Source organism: Vombatus ursinus, unplaced genomic scaffold, assembly GCF_900497805.2.
Source record: "Vombatus ursinus unplaced genomic scaffold, bare-nosed wombat genome assembly UNPS02014794.1, whole genome shotgun sequence".
NCBI classification, from domain to species: domain Eukaryota; kingdom Metazoa; phylum Chordata; class Mammalia; order Diprotodontia; family Vombatidae; genus Vombatus; species Vombatus ursinus.
In genome coordinates this window covers 29,267,634-29,285,111 of record NW_020954572.1, presented here as the reverse complement: position 1 = coordinate 29,285,111, position 17,478 = coordinate 29,267,634, and the positions used below count along the sequence as shown (strand labels likewise).

The 17,478-nt window shown below is 37.5% G+C and overlaps 1 protein-coding gene across 4 annotated transcripts in view; it reads left to right on the top strand.

The window, feature by feature from the left end:
* FMN1 (formin 1) overlaps positions 1-17,478 on the top strand; it is a 490,990-nt gene that overhangs the window by 353,879 nt on the left and 119,633 nt on the right. For all 4 annotated transcript variants that reach the window (XM_027869857.1, XM_027869856.1, XM_027869859.1 and 1 more), the window contains 4 exons: positions 670-799; positions 2,516-2,662; positions 4,579-4,638; positions 9,483-9,603. In XM_027869857.1, coding sequence (XP_027725658.1) covers positions 670-799; positions 2,516-2,662; positions 4,579-4,638; positions 9,483-9,603 — 458 coding nt within the window. The remainder of the gene's footprint in view (positions 1-669; positions 800-2,515; positions 2,663-4,578; positions 4,639-9,482; positions 9,604-17,478) is intronic.

The following is a 17,478-nucleotide window of genomic DNA, read 5'->3' as shown; positions in this document are numbered from 1 at the left end:
TATATATATATATATATATATATATATATATATATATATATATATATTACATACATATATAGAAATATGCATATACATGTACACATACATATATCTTCAGGGAATCTCCATTAAAGCTACCTTTTTTTTTTATAGAGGCTAGATCTGAAATACAAAAAAAAAAAAAGGTTGTATGTGAACCATAGTTAAGATTTGCAAAGCACTTTACAAATGTCTCATTTTATCCTCACAACAACCTTGACAAGGGGTGCTATTATTATATCCATTTTACAGATGAGGAAACCGAGGCAGATAACAATGAAAATGACTTGTCCAGAGTCACACAACTAGCAACTAATTGTCTGCGATCAGATCTAAACTCAAATTTTCCTGATTCCATTGCTATCTACTATGTCAAATAACAAGCAAGCAACTGGCTGGAAACTGAACTCCTTGACCCTCAACTTCTTGTCACAGTCATTTTTGCCATGTGGTGGGACTTTTGTCAGTTCTTAGATTATCTCATCCAACATCTTTTGTAGGTGTTGGATTTAAAGTACTTAAACTCACGCCAGAAGTAGCTCTTCCTCAAACAAAGAAAACTCTAAGGCTAGCTCTTTCCATTTTATTTCTGTTATTTAATTTTCCCAAATACATCTGTGTATGTGTAACTCATTCTTATTTCCACAGATTCTTATATGAGTTAGCCCAGATTCCAAATTTTGCTGAACGTGCCCAGTGCATAATCTTCAGATCTGTCTTTTCTGAAGGTATTACCTCTGTTCATCGAAAGGTGGAGATCATTACACGGGCTTCAAAGGTGTGTTCATTACCTAACTTAATATCATACTCAGAGACAAGGGGATAGATAAAATATCCTCCAGAGAGCATTTTCAGCCATAGGACTCTAGGTTTTTCAAAGGCCTTTAAAATAGAGATTTTGTTATTTTCTACCCTTTTTTTGCAGGGTGGAAATGGGATAGGGAGAGAAAAACATCAATGCCTCCCATCTGTCTCCAGATCTAAACACTGGCTCTTCAAAACCAATTATATTGAAAACAAAATCATTTTATCATAGTTCTAGCACTTGGTAATAATAATAATGATGATAATAATTGACACGAATATAGGTTTTCATAGTGTTTTATGCACATTGAAATTCATTTTAAATACATTCTCTTCTGACCCTCAAAACAATCTTCTAAGGTAGAATATCTCCTGGGTAGTTTAAATGAGAAGAATATTGCACTGGATCCGTAACACTGGTCACCCGGGTATCATCCAGTTTGGAAGATAAAATGGATCCTAAAGACTTGTAATGCAAATAAACACATAAGAATATGGGGTGACTGTGATTCTAGAGAGTATATCGATATTTTTTTTCTTGGCTGTATCTTTGGACCATTTGCAGGAGTTTTATATTATCAAGGCCCCTGATATAGACCTACAAAAAGGTAACTAGGGTGGCACTAGAGGGAAAGAGAGATTCCATATGAGTGTCACCAATGGGGCAATACTCTCTCTACTCCAAGAGGCCTAATAAAGTCATAGCCCTAGCTATACCACACATGTTAAAACACTTTGGGGTTCAGTACAAGGCTTAAAAGGTTTCATTTCCCCATTTTCTTTCAAAGATCCATTTCCATAAGAATGCAATATTTTCCATGAATGACTTGATACTAAATCAGTTCTCCAGTGGTCATAGGCTCAGTTTTTTTTAACCCAAATACTAGATGTTTTCAATAAAGAAACGATAAATATTACCATATTATAATGAACTCCTTTAGTACCACCCTAACAGAGAAGAGGAAAAGATTGGAGGTGATTTAAAACAAAACAAAAAACATTTCGTCTTTGCACTGAAATGGATTTCTATCCATCTAAGACCATAAGGAAGAAATAAGTTCTCTTGAATTTTTTTTCATTTGAGTAACAAGAATAAGGAGAAAACCAAAATGAGATGGGGATCTGAAGGAAACCTTGAACAGTTTTAAATTGTAAAAGTTTATGGACTCATCAGCAAGCACATAGTAAATCCCAGTGCATGGCCTTAGGTTGCTTTCAAAGTGGCTGTCCTCTTAATTTTATACTTATTGAGAAAGGAGAAAAGTTTTTCTGTTTGTACCATACTGACTATAATTGAACTGTACATATATGAATTGCCTGTCTTTCAAATAGATTCTTAAGTGGCTTTAAATTCCTTTCCACACTGAAATCATCAAGGAATAAGCTTAAATATGTTAGACTTTTTAAAAAAAAATCTGTAGAGACTATTCTAGGTGTGTTTTTTTTTTTAAAGCATCAATAGACTCAAAGAGAGCATGGTTACTCCAATTAATCTTTAACAGTGTAAAATATGCAGTACTTATAGTTTGGTGAATAGAAAGCAGTAATTTTTAATGGGTATTTCTGGGGAAACTGATTGGGGAAAATGTGTTTTTTAAACCACTGACAATCTTATTGCCTACTGTCACACATCAGCTGCATTATCGTTTGGGGTGTAAGACAAATCATAACTTATTATTTGCTTTCACAGGGCTTACTAGACATGAAGAGCGTAAAGGATATTTTAGCCTTGATTCTTGCTTTTGGGAACTATATGAATGGAGGAAACAGGACTCGGGGTCAGGCAGATGGATATAGCTTGGAAATTCTGCCCAAACTCAAGGATGTCAAAAGTCGGGTTAAGTATTCATTCTGGTGTAATGGACATCAGGCATTTTCTCTCTCTATCCACTTAATTAGTTACCCTTGAATGAGAAAACTCCCTATACTAATAAAAGTTAGCACCCTCTCTGTAATGTACAATCATAGAGAGGTGACCAGAGCAATGAGAGGTTAAGTTGCTTGCCCAGAATCGCAAAGACAGTGTGTACCAAAGATGGGACTTAAACCCAGCTCTTCTTGGACTGTGAGTTCAGCTTTCTATCTGGTATGCCACATTGCTTCTCATACTCCTTAATTAAAATAATTTATTTTGAAATATTCCATTACTCTCCCTGACTTCTCTGTAAAGATTCATGTACTTCATAATTTTTTTTTTTGGCTTGCCTTTGCTCTCTTTTTGTTTCCCAAGACAAGGCAGTTTTTCCTATGGGACGATTGGGTCTTGTCTCTATGGAGGAGTCCAGCACTACTTTATTTCTGTCTGTCTGTCGATTGCTTCAAATGAGCTAATTAGGGGTTGAGTTTCAGGAGCAATGAGGAGGATGTGAAACAAGTAAGCCATCATCCCATCTGTCATGTGAAACACCAGCCTAGTGGAGCCTGGAGTTGGCTACGTGTAATCTATTCTTTCCTGAATGGCAGCAATGAGGAACCGTCATGATGACTGTGCATTTGAATTGCTTTTTAGCTCACTACAACAATTGGGCTGGAGTCTACCTACTGTCACAGGCCCTGAGCCTTATTATCATTTGGCTCCACACCCCTGCAGAGTCTGTTCTTTAGGAGCCACCAGCCTCTACCTTGGAGTCCCATGGGGGTTGGGGGGAGGTGAGGGAAGGCACACAGGCAAATTAGAATCGGACCCATGTGAGCAGAACACAAAGGCTGCCTTGTGGGAGGGCCTGCTCTCCTCTGGCCTCCCAGGGTCATAAAATGACATGGTGTTCTTTAAAGCCTTTTTTCACGCCATTACGAGCGCTCCTACGTTGTGCCTCTGCCCCTCTCTCCTTCTCTCTATAGAGATGGAAAAGTTGTGTGTGGCGGGGAATGAAATAGGAAACTTTTCTATTCTGCTTGGGTCTCCTTTTCACTTTTCCATTTCCTCTCAACTCATAGAATAATTGATAAATAATAGTAATAATAGCTAACATTTATATAATGCTTATGTGCTAGGTACTGTGCTAAGTGCTTTACAATGATTATTTCATTTAATCTTCACACAAACTCTGGGAGATAGGTGCTATTATTATCCCCATTTTACAGATGAAGAAACTGAGGCAATCTTGCCCAGGGTCACACAAGTAGAATATGAGGCTGAATTTGAACTCAAGTCTTCCTGACTCAACACACAGTGCTCTGTCTACTGCAACACCTACCTGCCCCAATAGAAATACTTTGTGTCTGTTTAATTATTGTCCCAGAGAACTATACAGATAAAAGTTTTAGAACCTGAAGAGACCTTAGAGAGCCCATAGCTTCACCCCACTCCTTTTACAGATAAGGAAACTGAGTCTCAGAGAGGTCATGACTTTTCTAAGGGTCACACAGGGAGTAAATATCTGATTTAGAATTTGAATGCATGTCATTTGTCTCTAAATCCAATTTCTACTATGTCATTGCCCATAATAATACTTAAAGGTTTTGTTCATTTACTCATATTGTGGAAATATTTTGCTTTCTGTCATCATCTATTTCATTCTCATAATACCTCCTGTCAGGGACAAGTTTATTTCAATAGTACAGATGGAAAACTGAGGCATAAAGGTAGAGCTATTAGGGCTAGGCTTGAGGTGTAAGTCAATTTGAACTAACACACTTAGTGTTAGGCACCTGAACGTCATCCTTTCACCTAATATATGGAAACATGTAAATCAAATGATTTTAAGTGAATTTAAAAGTGTGAATGACTTTATTTTTCTCTTGTCTCTTTAGGATAATGGGATTAATCTAGTAGACTACGTTGTGAAATATTATCTGCGCCATTATGACTCGGTAAGCCCAGCAAATGACAAGAGAAAATGATGTTTTCGATTATGCCTTTCCAGAAAGTCTAAAAGTGACCACATGCTTTCACACCTCCTTCTACTATAGCCAGGATTTTTCTCTGGAAAAATCTAGATGGAGTCAGAAAAGTCGTATTTCTAAAACTGGATGCTGTGATGTCTACTCAAATGCTGAAAAACCAAGTCATTGCAATGTCAGACCTTTTATCCTTGATGCCTGTGTGTGACTGGTTTGCGGGCAGGGCATTTCAAGCCTTTGGTGTTGTTGTTCAGTTGTGCGTTCGTGTCCAATTCTTGGTGACTCCGTGGACTATGGCATGCCAAGTCTAGCTGCCCTATTTAGTTTTATTTCCCAAAAAGGAAAGTTGTCTGAGAACGATCACCTAATTTCAGTTTTATGTGTTCTACTCATCATTGCTAAAAACAGAACACGCAACACTGTGGAGAGGAAGAAATGGTCGTGTAGGTCTTCAAGAAACGTAGTAACTTGAGTGGAAAAATATTGCAGGGGAATATTGGCAACCATACTGCTTGATTATCCATTTATAGTCATAATAACAGCTAATACTTATAAGGACGCAGCTGGGTGGCTCAGGTGTAGGGCAGTGGGCCTAGAGTCAGGAAGCCCGGAGTTCAAATCTGGCCTCAGGTACTGTGTGACCCTGGGCAAGTCACTTAACCTCTGCTTGCCTGAATCTCTTGGACAAGGAAATGGCAAACCATTCCAGTATCTTTGCCAAGAAAACCTCATGGACAGCGTGGTTTGTGGGATCATGAAGAGTTGAACATAACTGAACAACAATACTTAAAAGCACTTTTAGGTTTACAACGAACTTATTACAAGTAAATCATTTGATCCCTACAACAACCCTATGAGTTATGAGCTATTATCCCCATATTACAGATAAAGAAGGTGAGGCTGAAGAAAGTTACAGGCCACACCCTTAGTAAGAGCTGGAGGCAGGATTTGAACTCAGATCTTCCAGACTTCCAAGTCTAGTACTCTATCTATTGTACCACCTGGCTGCCTACACAACACTGTTCTAGGACAGTGGATCTCAAACTTTTTAGTCTCAAGACCCTTTATATTCTTAAAAATTATTCAGGGTCAGGGGTGGCTAGGTGGTACAGTGGATAGAGTACCACCCCTGGAGTCTGGAGGACCTGAGTTCAAATCCAGCCTCAGACACTTCCTAGCTGTATGACCATGGCAAGGCACTTGACCCCAATTGCCTCACCAAAACAAACAAACAAACAAGAACTTATTCAGGGTCTCCCTCAAAGAGCTTTGTTTTTTCTTAAATGTGGGTTATATCTATCGATATTTATTGTATTAGAAATTAAAATGTCTTAGTATTTTTGTGAAAATGGTTTTGACATTGAGGAGCACCTTAAAGGGTCTTGGGGACACCCTGGGGTTCCTGGACCATACTTTGAGAGCTGTTTTAGACCTTGTGAGAAGATTTGGAAATACTACATAGTTTCTGCCCTCAGGAGGCTTTCAATCTATCTGACAGGAGATACAGTTCAAGTACCCAGGGAGGGGGAAAGGAAAATATTTAGACGTTTCTGTTATTTACTTTTAAAATGAATACGTAACTTGTAATAAGCCAAAAAGAGCTATAGGCTTGGGATTTGTTGGAGGACTAAGGTAAATGAAACAAAGTGAGACTGGCTTAGGACAACTGGAAGTGGTGCATGTATCTTCTCACATTTCAAGCGTGAACATGAAGTCCCTGTGTAATCCGAGAGTTATCCTGAAAGATGTTAGGAGAAGAAGGTTCTAATCCTAGGTTTTAATCATTGCTTGCTTTGGGAGTGAATTGCTTAATATACTTCTGACTCCATTAACTGAGACAAATAATTTGGGAATGAAAGTTTTCAAAAAGCAAACTAAACTGGTGATGAGCAGAGTGGAATGCAAGGAAAAAAATTCCTCAGAGGAAAATTTTAAGATTATCTTCAAACAGAGAAAGGCCCAATCCAAGGCAGGGGGGAAATCCTATATTTCTATGGTGGTTTATTGATCTTTCTTGTGCAGAAAGTATTTAACTTGAAAGTGGTATGTGATTTTGTGATTTATTATATCTCTCTCTTTAAGTGCAAGCATAGGTGGTGATTTTTGTGGTTGGCATCAAAGAACAGTTATTTGTGACCCCTGCCCTAAGTTTTCCTCCTCTAAATCTGAAATATTTAGGCCACATCTAGGGTATATTGGGTTTTAGTGAAAAGCTACCTGGATCTGTGTCTTTTGAATTCTAGTTGAGGAACGTTCATAATTTAGAGATATCTGTGGAATTGTGATCTCACCAGCATGTGAGTGTTCTCACTCATGATAGAGATGCTCTCTATGGACGCTCTCAAGTGGGGGATTTTCATAAGGGCCACTAATAGATTGATTTTCTTAGTGCTGTTTTATCTTGTTAAATCCTGGGTTGAGTTGAAAAATGGGTGGGAGGAAAGGAACTCAGTTGAAGTCTCAGAGCTTAGAGCGCTATAGGGCTTTATTGGTAATCATTTCGGTTCTTTTCTATTCTTTATGTAATTCCACATTTCCTTTTCATTCAGGAAAACTGAAGCAGCTAGGTGGCTCAGTGGATACAACAGTGAACCTAGAATCACGAAGACCTGAAATCAAATCCAGCCTCAGACACTTAGCAGCTCTGTGACTCTGGTCCAGTTACCTAACCTCTGCTTGCCTCAGTTTGCTCATCTGTAATATGGGGTTAATAATACCATTTATCTCCCAGAATTGTTGTGAGGATCAAATGAGTTAATATTTGTAAAGCACATTGAAAACCTTAAAGAACTATATAAAGGCTAGCTTTATGATTTATTATCATTCTTCCTGATATTTCTAAAATAAATAAATAATAGAATCATATCTTTTAGAGCCAGAAGGGATATGAGAGGCCATCGGGTCCACCTGCCTCATTTTACAGATGAGGAAACTGAGGTTAAGAGAGATTAAATAATTTGCCCCAAACCATATATGTCTCCACAACTCCAAATCTAATGGCTTATCCAGTATTATTCTAACACCAACCTCCATAAATAAATAAATAAATGTGTGATTTCATCAATATTGATGCCTCCCCTCTCCCACCACCTTAGTGAAGTTCGAAAGTTAGTACAGAAATAAAAAAAAGTCTTAGGGTCCAGTTTCTTGATAATGAAATGTTTCTTTATACTTAGCTACTTATCTTTAGGTGACAGATACTCAGACCATTACTGGACCTATACTCAAAGTTTCTACATCTCAGTAGGACCTTTCAAAGCTCAATCGTATTTAACTGGATAACCTTTGAGAAGCCAGAACCACCTCTGTACCATGATATGGTATATGAGGACTTAATAACAGGAAATTACCATTATTATCATTGTCATTACTGTTGTTGACAGTAATAATAATGATAACTGTGTTATTGTTTAGTTGTTTTCAGTCATGCCCCACTCTTCATGGCCCCATTTTGGAGTTTTCTTGGCAAAGATACTGGAGTGGTTTGACACTCCCTTGTCCGGATCATTTTACCTCATTTGAGAGGTAAACAGGGTTAAGTGACATGCCCAGGGTCACACAGCTAGTAAGTGTCTGAGGCCAGATCTGAACTCAGGAAGATGAGTCTTCCTAACTCTAGGACCAGCACTCTATCAACCATGCCACCTAGCTACAATAATAACTGTAGAGGTGCCATAAAAAGAAAGAGCCAAAAATCATGAAAAAAATGAGACTTTTAAAGCAGATAAGAATGATTGACTGTAAGAGCAATATAAAACCTTCCTCCTCTATTACCTGATAGTTACTCACAAGATACATCATCATCTTGAATGATGATGAAGGGGGGAAGGAGACAGAAGATTCCTAAACACTAGAAAAATTTCAAGGTAAGTGATTTGTGGGTTAGGTATTAATCCCACCCGTGCGGAGCACCTTGTGGGTCTAGGCATTTTCACAAAGTTTTGATTAACAGAAGATAGAGAATGAAGCAAAATTGAAAAATGGGGTAATCTTTTAGAGAGCAAAGCCTTTCTTGGATTGAGTTGTGAAATGTCAACACCCTATTTTAAATTGGTATTACAACCAAGACACAAGTTTTTGACCAATATGATTAGAAGAGGACAAGCCAGGGTTTGTCATAAGGAAAGCATGGTTGAGAACCAGCTTATTTGTAACACAGAAGACTTCTTTCACAAAATTCCTGAGATGGTAGCCTCTCAAAATGTTTCTCACCTTTGTTCCTTTATTCAGAGGCATCCTTCAATATAATGAGGGTTATAAAGTTAGTGAAAACTCTGTCCACACATGCCTTCAGTAAACTTTTCTTTGCATGAGTCCAATAACATTTGGAAAGCCTTTTAGTTATGTTGATCAAAACATAAAAATGTACCTAATTAGAATTTTATATCATAATGGGAAATCAAGCGAGTAAAAGAAGTTGTTTGTAGAACTGTAGGGAAACTATTGTATATTTCAGGGTTCACTCTAACCTGGCAACTAACTTCATAAATTTTATGTGTATCCTTATCCAGTGAGTTTCTAAGCTACTTATTTAAGATACTCCTATGATAACTTGTTTAACCGTCATCATGAGGAACTCAAACCTTAAATTTGAGCTGCCTTCAAATAATAACTGTAGACAGATAATAAAAGTAGACAGAGAGGGAACATAGTTCATATATAGAAAGAATACAATGTCATGATTATTATTCTAACACTATACAAAACATCTTTTTTTTCCCTGTCAATATCACCCCTTTGAGATTCTAATTGCAAGTAATGCTAGGGGATAGTGCTTTATTTATTCTCTCTCCGTGTATACATTTTTTTTTTAGGAGGCAGGAACAGAGAAGAGTATTTTTCCTCTCCCTGAACCACAGGATTTCTTTCTGGCTGCCCAAGTCAAGTTTGAAGACCTCATTAAAGACTTGAGAAAGCTGAAGAGACAACTGGAAGGTAATGGGCATTTTTCCATTGTGATGATAATAATTGACAGCATCTTTAGACACAGGATTGTTTACCGGGTGGTATATATTGATGTATGGTCCACAGTCCTTATGAAAATTCCCACCCTTTTTTTTTTTAATGTAGTAGGTTTAAAGATTTTTAGGTTACTTTCATAATGTACACTTTTCCTACGTACACACATATGTAAATGTTCATACTTGATACATGTGTAAAATGAGGTGGGAGCCCTATGGCAAGGCACAGGAAGCTGACCATTTTTCTTTTCACGTTCTATTTCTGCTTATTTCAGATTCTGAAATACTTCAATATAAAATGGAGGACCTGTCCCCCTCCCAATTTTCTTTTAAAAGGTGAAAATATGTTTTCCTTAGGCAGGAATTTGCCTCTGGCATTTCCAGAGACTTGCATTTTAACTGTGGAGACATCCTGTTGCCCAAGAACATAAAGATGCCTCAATGCTGGTATAAGTACAACTGAGGAGCTGTAAGGAGGACTTAGGAAGAGTGTTAATGTGGAAATGGAGCTCTGCATGCCAAAGGAGGAGTTTGAGGAAATGAAAAACTTCAGCTAGGAAAATTTTTACACTAAGATATAAAATAAACATTTTTTAAAATGTTTATTGTAAGAGGGAGCTTAGAAACTTAACTCTTTGACTAGTCACAGCTTGAAACTTGAAAGAAAATAGGGATAATCATCTCCCAGAAGCAGGAATAACGATTTATTTTTACTTTAGGCATAAAACTTGTTTAAATAAGTGAGGTGGTGACAAGCAAATACTTCTATCTTGTAAATTTTATTAAAGAAACATGTGGGTTCCATCCTCTTTTGATATAGTTGGAGGAGTGAATTTGACTAAATGGGCAGTTCATTTAGAAATGCAATATAGGAACCTGTGGTCGTTTTGCACTTCCCTTCCTAATTCCTTAAGACCTGTGGTGTGTGTTGTCTTCTTCCCAAGTTGACCTTACAACTCAATTTCTTATTGTAGTAAAACAAAGAAAGCCATCATATAGCAATTTATCCTTTCCCTTTGCAATGGTTGAATCTACCTTCGAGACAGCTGCAAAGGTCAGCAATGGTAGGGCAAGATCAGTGCTTGTTTATTCAATAGAGCCATCCAAGAGTGCTCTATCTCTTCTCATCTCTTGGCCCCTGTAAAACCCTTGGCCTGCCCTCTCATGTAGTCCTTTGTGTGGAAACCTGATCTCCGTTTGATCTTTCCTCTTCTCTAACTTGCCATCCGGGGGCTGCCTTGTTCAGTCTTCCTGCCTCTGCTGCCTTACTTTGACATCCCTATGATTCTGATGATAAATTGCAAAGTCAGAAGCAGGAGGGTGCCGAGGAAGAGAGTAGGAAGGTGGTGGTTTCCACTGGAACTCCCTACTTTGATTTATTTTGTTTCCTCCAGGGAAACACAGGGGTCTAGTTGAGAATCACTTATTGACTGGCTGACACTTTTCTTAGTTGATTGTAAGGAAATGATGGGGGCCCTCCAGCTCCAGTTTAGTGGCCTCACAGAGAAAGTTAGAGATATTGCTTCTATTGTTTTTCTTTTTTGTATTGGGCTATACCAAAGGATTTAAAACACTAAAAAATACATGTTAAAACCAGTGTATCCCTCCCCACTACACACATTGAGATCTTAAACAAAAATCTTTAGAGGTACTATTGTTTTTCTTTTTCTTTTTCTTTGTATAGATAAAAAGATACCCAGAAAACTACTTAAAGAAAATATAGACCATTGATTCTCTAATGAATTTCTTTTTCTTTCACATCTGGGCAGACTAGCCAAAGTCATGTGTAGGTTTGTTTAATCTAACATTCCCTTTCAGGTTTAACCTCCCTGTTGATAAGACCTCGACTTGAGCTCAGATTAAATGTTTAATTGAAGAGGACATAATTTTCACACATACAGCAAAGATTTGATGAGGCTCTGAGGTTTATTGTAGCCATTAAAGTGTCATGGCTGCTGGCAAAACCCCAGAAAATATCTAAAGCTAAACCAGATGTGATTAGCAAATCCCAAGAAGCACCAGGCCCTAATTCTCTAGGTAGGCACAGTCCTTTAGAAGTAAATAATTTGAATAGCATTAGCTAGAGTAAATGTTATACCTTAGCAGTAGGATTTAAATGGAACTTCATTAGTATTCACACAAAGGTCAAAGATAGATGTTGCCAATGGCCATTAATAAGTCAAGGTATCAATAATATTGATTGTAATATCAATAATACTAATAATAACAACTAGCATTTACAAAGTGCTTTAAGGTTTGCAAAGTGTTTTACAAATACTATCTCAACCCTAGGAGATAGCTACTAGCATTATTCCCATTTTTACAGATGAGGAAAATGAAGTAGAACATGGGAAAGAGTCTTGAATTTGGAGTCAGACAACTTGAGTTGAAATCACAAGTCTGCTGTTTACTGTTTATATCACCTTGGTCAAGTCCCTTTACTTTTCAATATTCTGTTTCCTCCTGTCTAAAATGAGGTTGCTGAACTAGATGATTTCTTGTGCTTTGCAAGCAGAAATGTACCATACAAGTGTGACTAACTCCTAATCCTAGAATCCTCTGTATAGTTACTGATCACCCATATATGCAGAGTCTTGGATAGTTTCTGTGAGAAGATGAAAAGGAAATCTAAGGAATCACCTTCATCCTTTAAGAAATATGTAATCTAAGTTGAGAAATGGAAGAGGGGAAGGGAAGAAGAACATCTGAAAAGAAAAACATAGATATGTACATAACATAATACAATGAAAATAAATGTGACATGTATAAATGTATAGCTTTTTTCAGAAGTAGACAAATTTGCAAGGAAGTAATTAGTTGTCTGGGAGGAGATAAATGACAAGGAAACACCAAGAGGAATTCATAGCTGCTACCACTGTTACCATATGTTAAAAAATGATCCTAGGTACGACTGGGTAGAAGTTTTGGCCATGAGGGTCCCCATCCTGCCTGAATTTATTTCCTTGGTCCACCTTACTCCTATCCAGAGTGAGACCACTGGCCAGACACACATATCCCCCTCCCCAATGCCATTGGTGATTTTAAGAATTTAGGAATTCATCCTTTGGCCATTACTTAAAAACCCCTTTAGAAGGGAGTTTGAAAGCACTTCTTTTATTTTCAGATAAGAACTCTGAAGGCATAGAAGATGTCATAACTACCACTGAATAACACAGACTAGAAGAGCTGAGACTAAAAGCCATGGTCTTTGATTCTCAGTCTTATTCTGTTACATAAACATACACAGGCACGCACGCACACACACCCCTTGGCCATGTTTCCCTTTCAGGATTTGTTATAATTGAAAAAGAATTGGGTTAGTACAGTTGTTCTGTGGATGTTAGTGCTTCTATACATTCAAAAATAAAACCAGTATGACCGTAAGCGACTTGGAAGCTACTTAACCCCTCCAAAAAATCCACATTTGTTTATCACAGTTTTACAGTGGTATTTTATTCTGGCTGATGAAAAATTCACTCTGGCTGCATAGATGAAAGGTCTTAATAAATGACTTCAGAGGAACAAGCATTGTTTATTGGCACAGGAGAAACAAAGTACCCAGAAGAGCCCAGAGAAGCCGGCATACTCAAAATAGCTCATCTTAGAAAAAAAAAATTTCTAAATCAGTCAACAGTATATATTGAGAACCCTTTGTGTATAAAGCATGAAACTAGGGGCAGGATAGGAAATTAGTCAAAATCATACCAGAGCCTGCTTTGAGAAGGAATGGGTTAATAAGACTGGATAAGACTGCTTCAATAACCAGTGTGCACATTATGGGCCCTTGGTCTTAAAACCTGTCTGATTGAGAGCCCTATTCATGACATAGGATTATACATTTTCTTAGCCTAAGTATGTTGACATTTTCTCCAGATACTTCTTCACACTTGTCTGAACCACTTCCTTTCTTCTGTGCCAATAAGAAATACTTGGGGCTGATTTCTCACATTTATGGGAAAGTGATGGGATCATATTTACCCTATCCACAATTTTATATATTTTGACCTTGTCCTGCCTCGACCTTCATCTTTTCAGGCTGAAGAATTATATTTTTTTTAGACTGTCTTTATATGGAAATCCCAACTATCCACTTCATGGCTGTAGTAGTCTTTGCTTGGACTGTTCACCATTTTCTCTTCCTTGAAATTGGATGACAAGATCTATACTTTATCTTCAAGATACTATATTGAACTACATGCAGGCTAGAATTTTCCCCAGAAAATGCCATATATACAACCCATATGTAGTCTTATAACCATGCTTTTAGTAACAGAAAGAAAACAAAAGTAATAAATCAAAAGTGAGATGATGATTAAAATGAATCCTATCTTTGTTTCAATTGAAAGACATCTATAAAAGATCCCCAAACATATCACAGAACATTTATTTTATTTGATCAATTGTGCAGTTTTCAGTGGGCATTTAAAACTTGCTTACCTTTTCAAAAGAATACCAGTAAATCAACTAGTCTGAGTGAGCAGATAAGCTACCTGATGCTCACTCAAGGGTCCACCAACATGCTTTATGAATACATCTCTACTAAGATTCTTTATGCTAGGGGACTGGCAGTTTATAAAACCCTGCATCAGAATCTTTCATTTAATTTTCTACTGAAATGCTTTGCTAGTGCCTGGAATATTTTGTTGTTGTTGAGTTGTTTCAGTCATGTTCTACTGTATGACTTCATTTGGTGTTTTCTTGGCAAAGATACTGAAGTGGTTTGCCATTTCCTTCTCCAGCTCATTTTAGAAATGAGGAAACTGAGGCAAATAGGATTAAGTGACTTGTCCAGGGTTATATAGCTAGTAAGTGTCTGAGGCTGAATTTGAACTCAGGAAGATAAATCTCCCTGATACCAAGCCCAGTGCTCTATCCACGTGCCACCTAGCTGCCCCTGCCTGGAATATAGAAAATTCTTAATAAGTGCTTGTTGACTGATTAATTAAATGATTATGGCATTTAAATTACCCTGGGTTCAGGCATGATAGTGAAAATATCACTACCTCAAGACTCAGTTGTTCAATTGGACTTTCTAAAGTGCTAAACTGACCATGTTTCTCTACTCCCCATTTGATAAACTCTTGGGGCTCCCTATTACCTCTAAGATCGAATAATCCCCTCTTAACCTGGCCCCATCCCATCTTTCCAGTTTTGTTATACCTTATTCCTCTCCATGCTCTACAATCCTTGTTGTTCTTCACATATGACACTCCATCTCCTGACTACATATTTTCATTGTCTCCCTTGTGTAATGCTTTCCCTCCTCATCTCTGTCTCCTGGCTTCCCTGACTTCAAGTCCCAGAAAAAATAGATCCTTCTGCAAGAAGGATCTTTCTCAGCCCCCCATGGTGCTAGTGCCTCCCTTCTATTGAATATCTTCAATTTATTATATTTATGTCATGTTTATATTTGGTTCTTTACATGTTGTCTTTCCCCGTTAGACTATGAGAGCAGGGACCGTTTGGGCGAATTTTTGTTTTGTTTGGTTTTGCCTTTCTTTGTATCCCTAGCATATATCTGTTTAGTCCAGTGCTTGATGCATAGTAGGTGCTTAATAAATTCTTGTTGACTTGACTTGCTCTTGTAGGTTCTACTAACTCAGTTAAAAAAAAACAAAACTTCAGGGAAGGACCTGGTAATGGATTATATGTTGCCTACAAACTAGCCAAAGTATCTTCAGAGATCTTATCACCAGATTGATCCCAGGATAATGAATTTTTCAAACTCATGATTGTTTAATAAGGTATAACAAGGTTGCATTTTGCATTTGTGGAGGAAGTACCCACACGGATAGAATCTCAGGTCCTTAACATAGTGGAACGTAAAGCCAACCTCCCTCCTCACGAGCTTGGGACCCCACAGACACACAGACACACACGTACAGACACAGACACACACACACGCACGCACACATGTACTGGTCCCAGCACTGATCCATAGAAGACATCACTGTTACATGCTTCCATCTAGGGAACTATCCATTTGTCCCTATCCTTTATCTCTTCTCTTTAAACCAGTTCATTATCTATGATAAAATGTCTTTCTCACCCCTACATGTGACAGCAGCTTACTGTTTTGAAATTAATCTGTTGTGGAACCTTGTCAAAGGTTTTTTGAATGTCTTGACCAAGTTTTGACCACTCACTCCCCCTCACTCCCCCCCACCTTGAAAACATATTTGTTTATTCTCCTCCACAACTACTCTTAGTGGATTAATGAGTCACAACCACTCCTTGCATAAACAGCTTTGCTTTTTCTCTAATAGTTTAAGCTTGTTTAGTGATCATTAGTTTGTCCAAAGAAGAAGTGAAACTTATCCCTTATTTATTTCTGGATAGCTTTTTCTTGTGGATAGGGTCATGATAGCAATCTGACAGTCATTTATAGGGACAGTTTATTCATTCATACCCAAATTTCCACTAATTAACCCTTAAGTGCTTGCAGAACTCTTGGCTGGGTGCCATTTAGACATAGTTATTTGCATGTAGTTTGAAACTTAGGCTTTAATGAATTCAGCACTACCTTTTATTTGGACAAACATTTGTTACTGAAGGCAGGGATTATCTTCTGCCTTTCTCCATATCCTCAGCACTTAGTATGGTACTGGTATGTAGTAAGTGCTTAATAAATGCTTAATGGCTGATTTGAGCAAGTATTTCTAACATGATTAAGAGGCAGCATGACATTATGAATAGAGCTGGCCTCGATGTCAGGAAGACCTTGGTTCAAGCCCAGCCTCTGACCCATATTGTCTATGTAACCACAGGCAAGTTAGGTTCCCCCACAGTGCAGTAGGTGACTCTAACTGAATTGGTAGAGAAAATGTCCTAACCCAGGAATTCCGTATACAAAAGTAATCACAGTTCCAGTTCCTATTTCCTTCTTCAAAAGATAATTTCGATATGAAAATTTTCTTTGCTTCTTCCTCAAGTAAAGACTACAGTGAGTCTTTAGTATTTACTGTCACTAGACTGGTAGCCCAGGAAATTCAGTAGACAGTATATTTGGGAAAGTCTCATGTAAGAACCACATACAAAGTTAAGAAGTAAGGCTTGGACGATAAGTGGATTCAGAATTGACTGAACAATTTGATCTAAAAAAATCCTGTAGAGGAGTCATTGACTTCATCATGATGGTGACTGAAGAAAGTTCTCATGCATGTGGGCATACAGATTCCTAACATTTAATGGAGAGATTTGGCCAGGGGAGATGGAGAATTCAAGCTAGGCAGAAGAGGATCATCCCCTGTATTTTGTCTTTTGATAGCAAGCGTCCAAATGAAAGGCAGTTCAGTAATCCCTTAGCCACCTTATGCTATGAAACTGGTCACAAAATTTGAAACTTCACATTGGCAGTCACTGAAACACATCAAATACTTCTTATCATGCAGACAGAGATACCATGATACAGAGTTTTAGAGGTAATGTATGGGAAGTAGAAAGGAAAGTCAGTATTAAAATTTTAAATTACCTGGATAGTCAAGAGGAGCTGACACGTAAGAGTTGGGTGTGATGGACTATGTGATTCTGTGTGTATGTGTTTGTGTTTTAAGAGAAATTATTTACAGTGAAGAAGAAAAAGTATTAACCTTTTGCTATCATAATGATTGTGCTTGTGCTCTCATATTTCCACAGCATTAGGTGTTCACATAAATAGGTTGTCCTAAGCATATCATAAAGAAGTTAGAAAATATAGAAGCTAACTGCTATAAAGAAAACACTGAGATGCTGTAAGAAAGTGAAGTTTTTTAAGAGAAAAGATAATTTATTATAATATTATAGAATATAGCTAATTAAGTTATTTGTTTTCATGCATATACTTCATTTTTAAGTTCTTTTTTATTTTTAT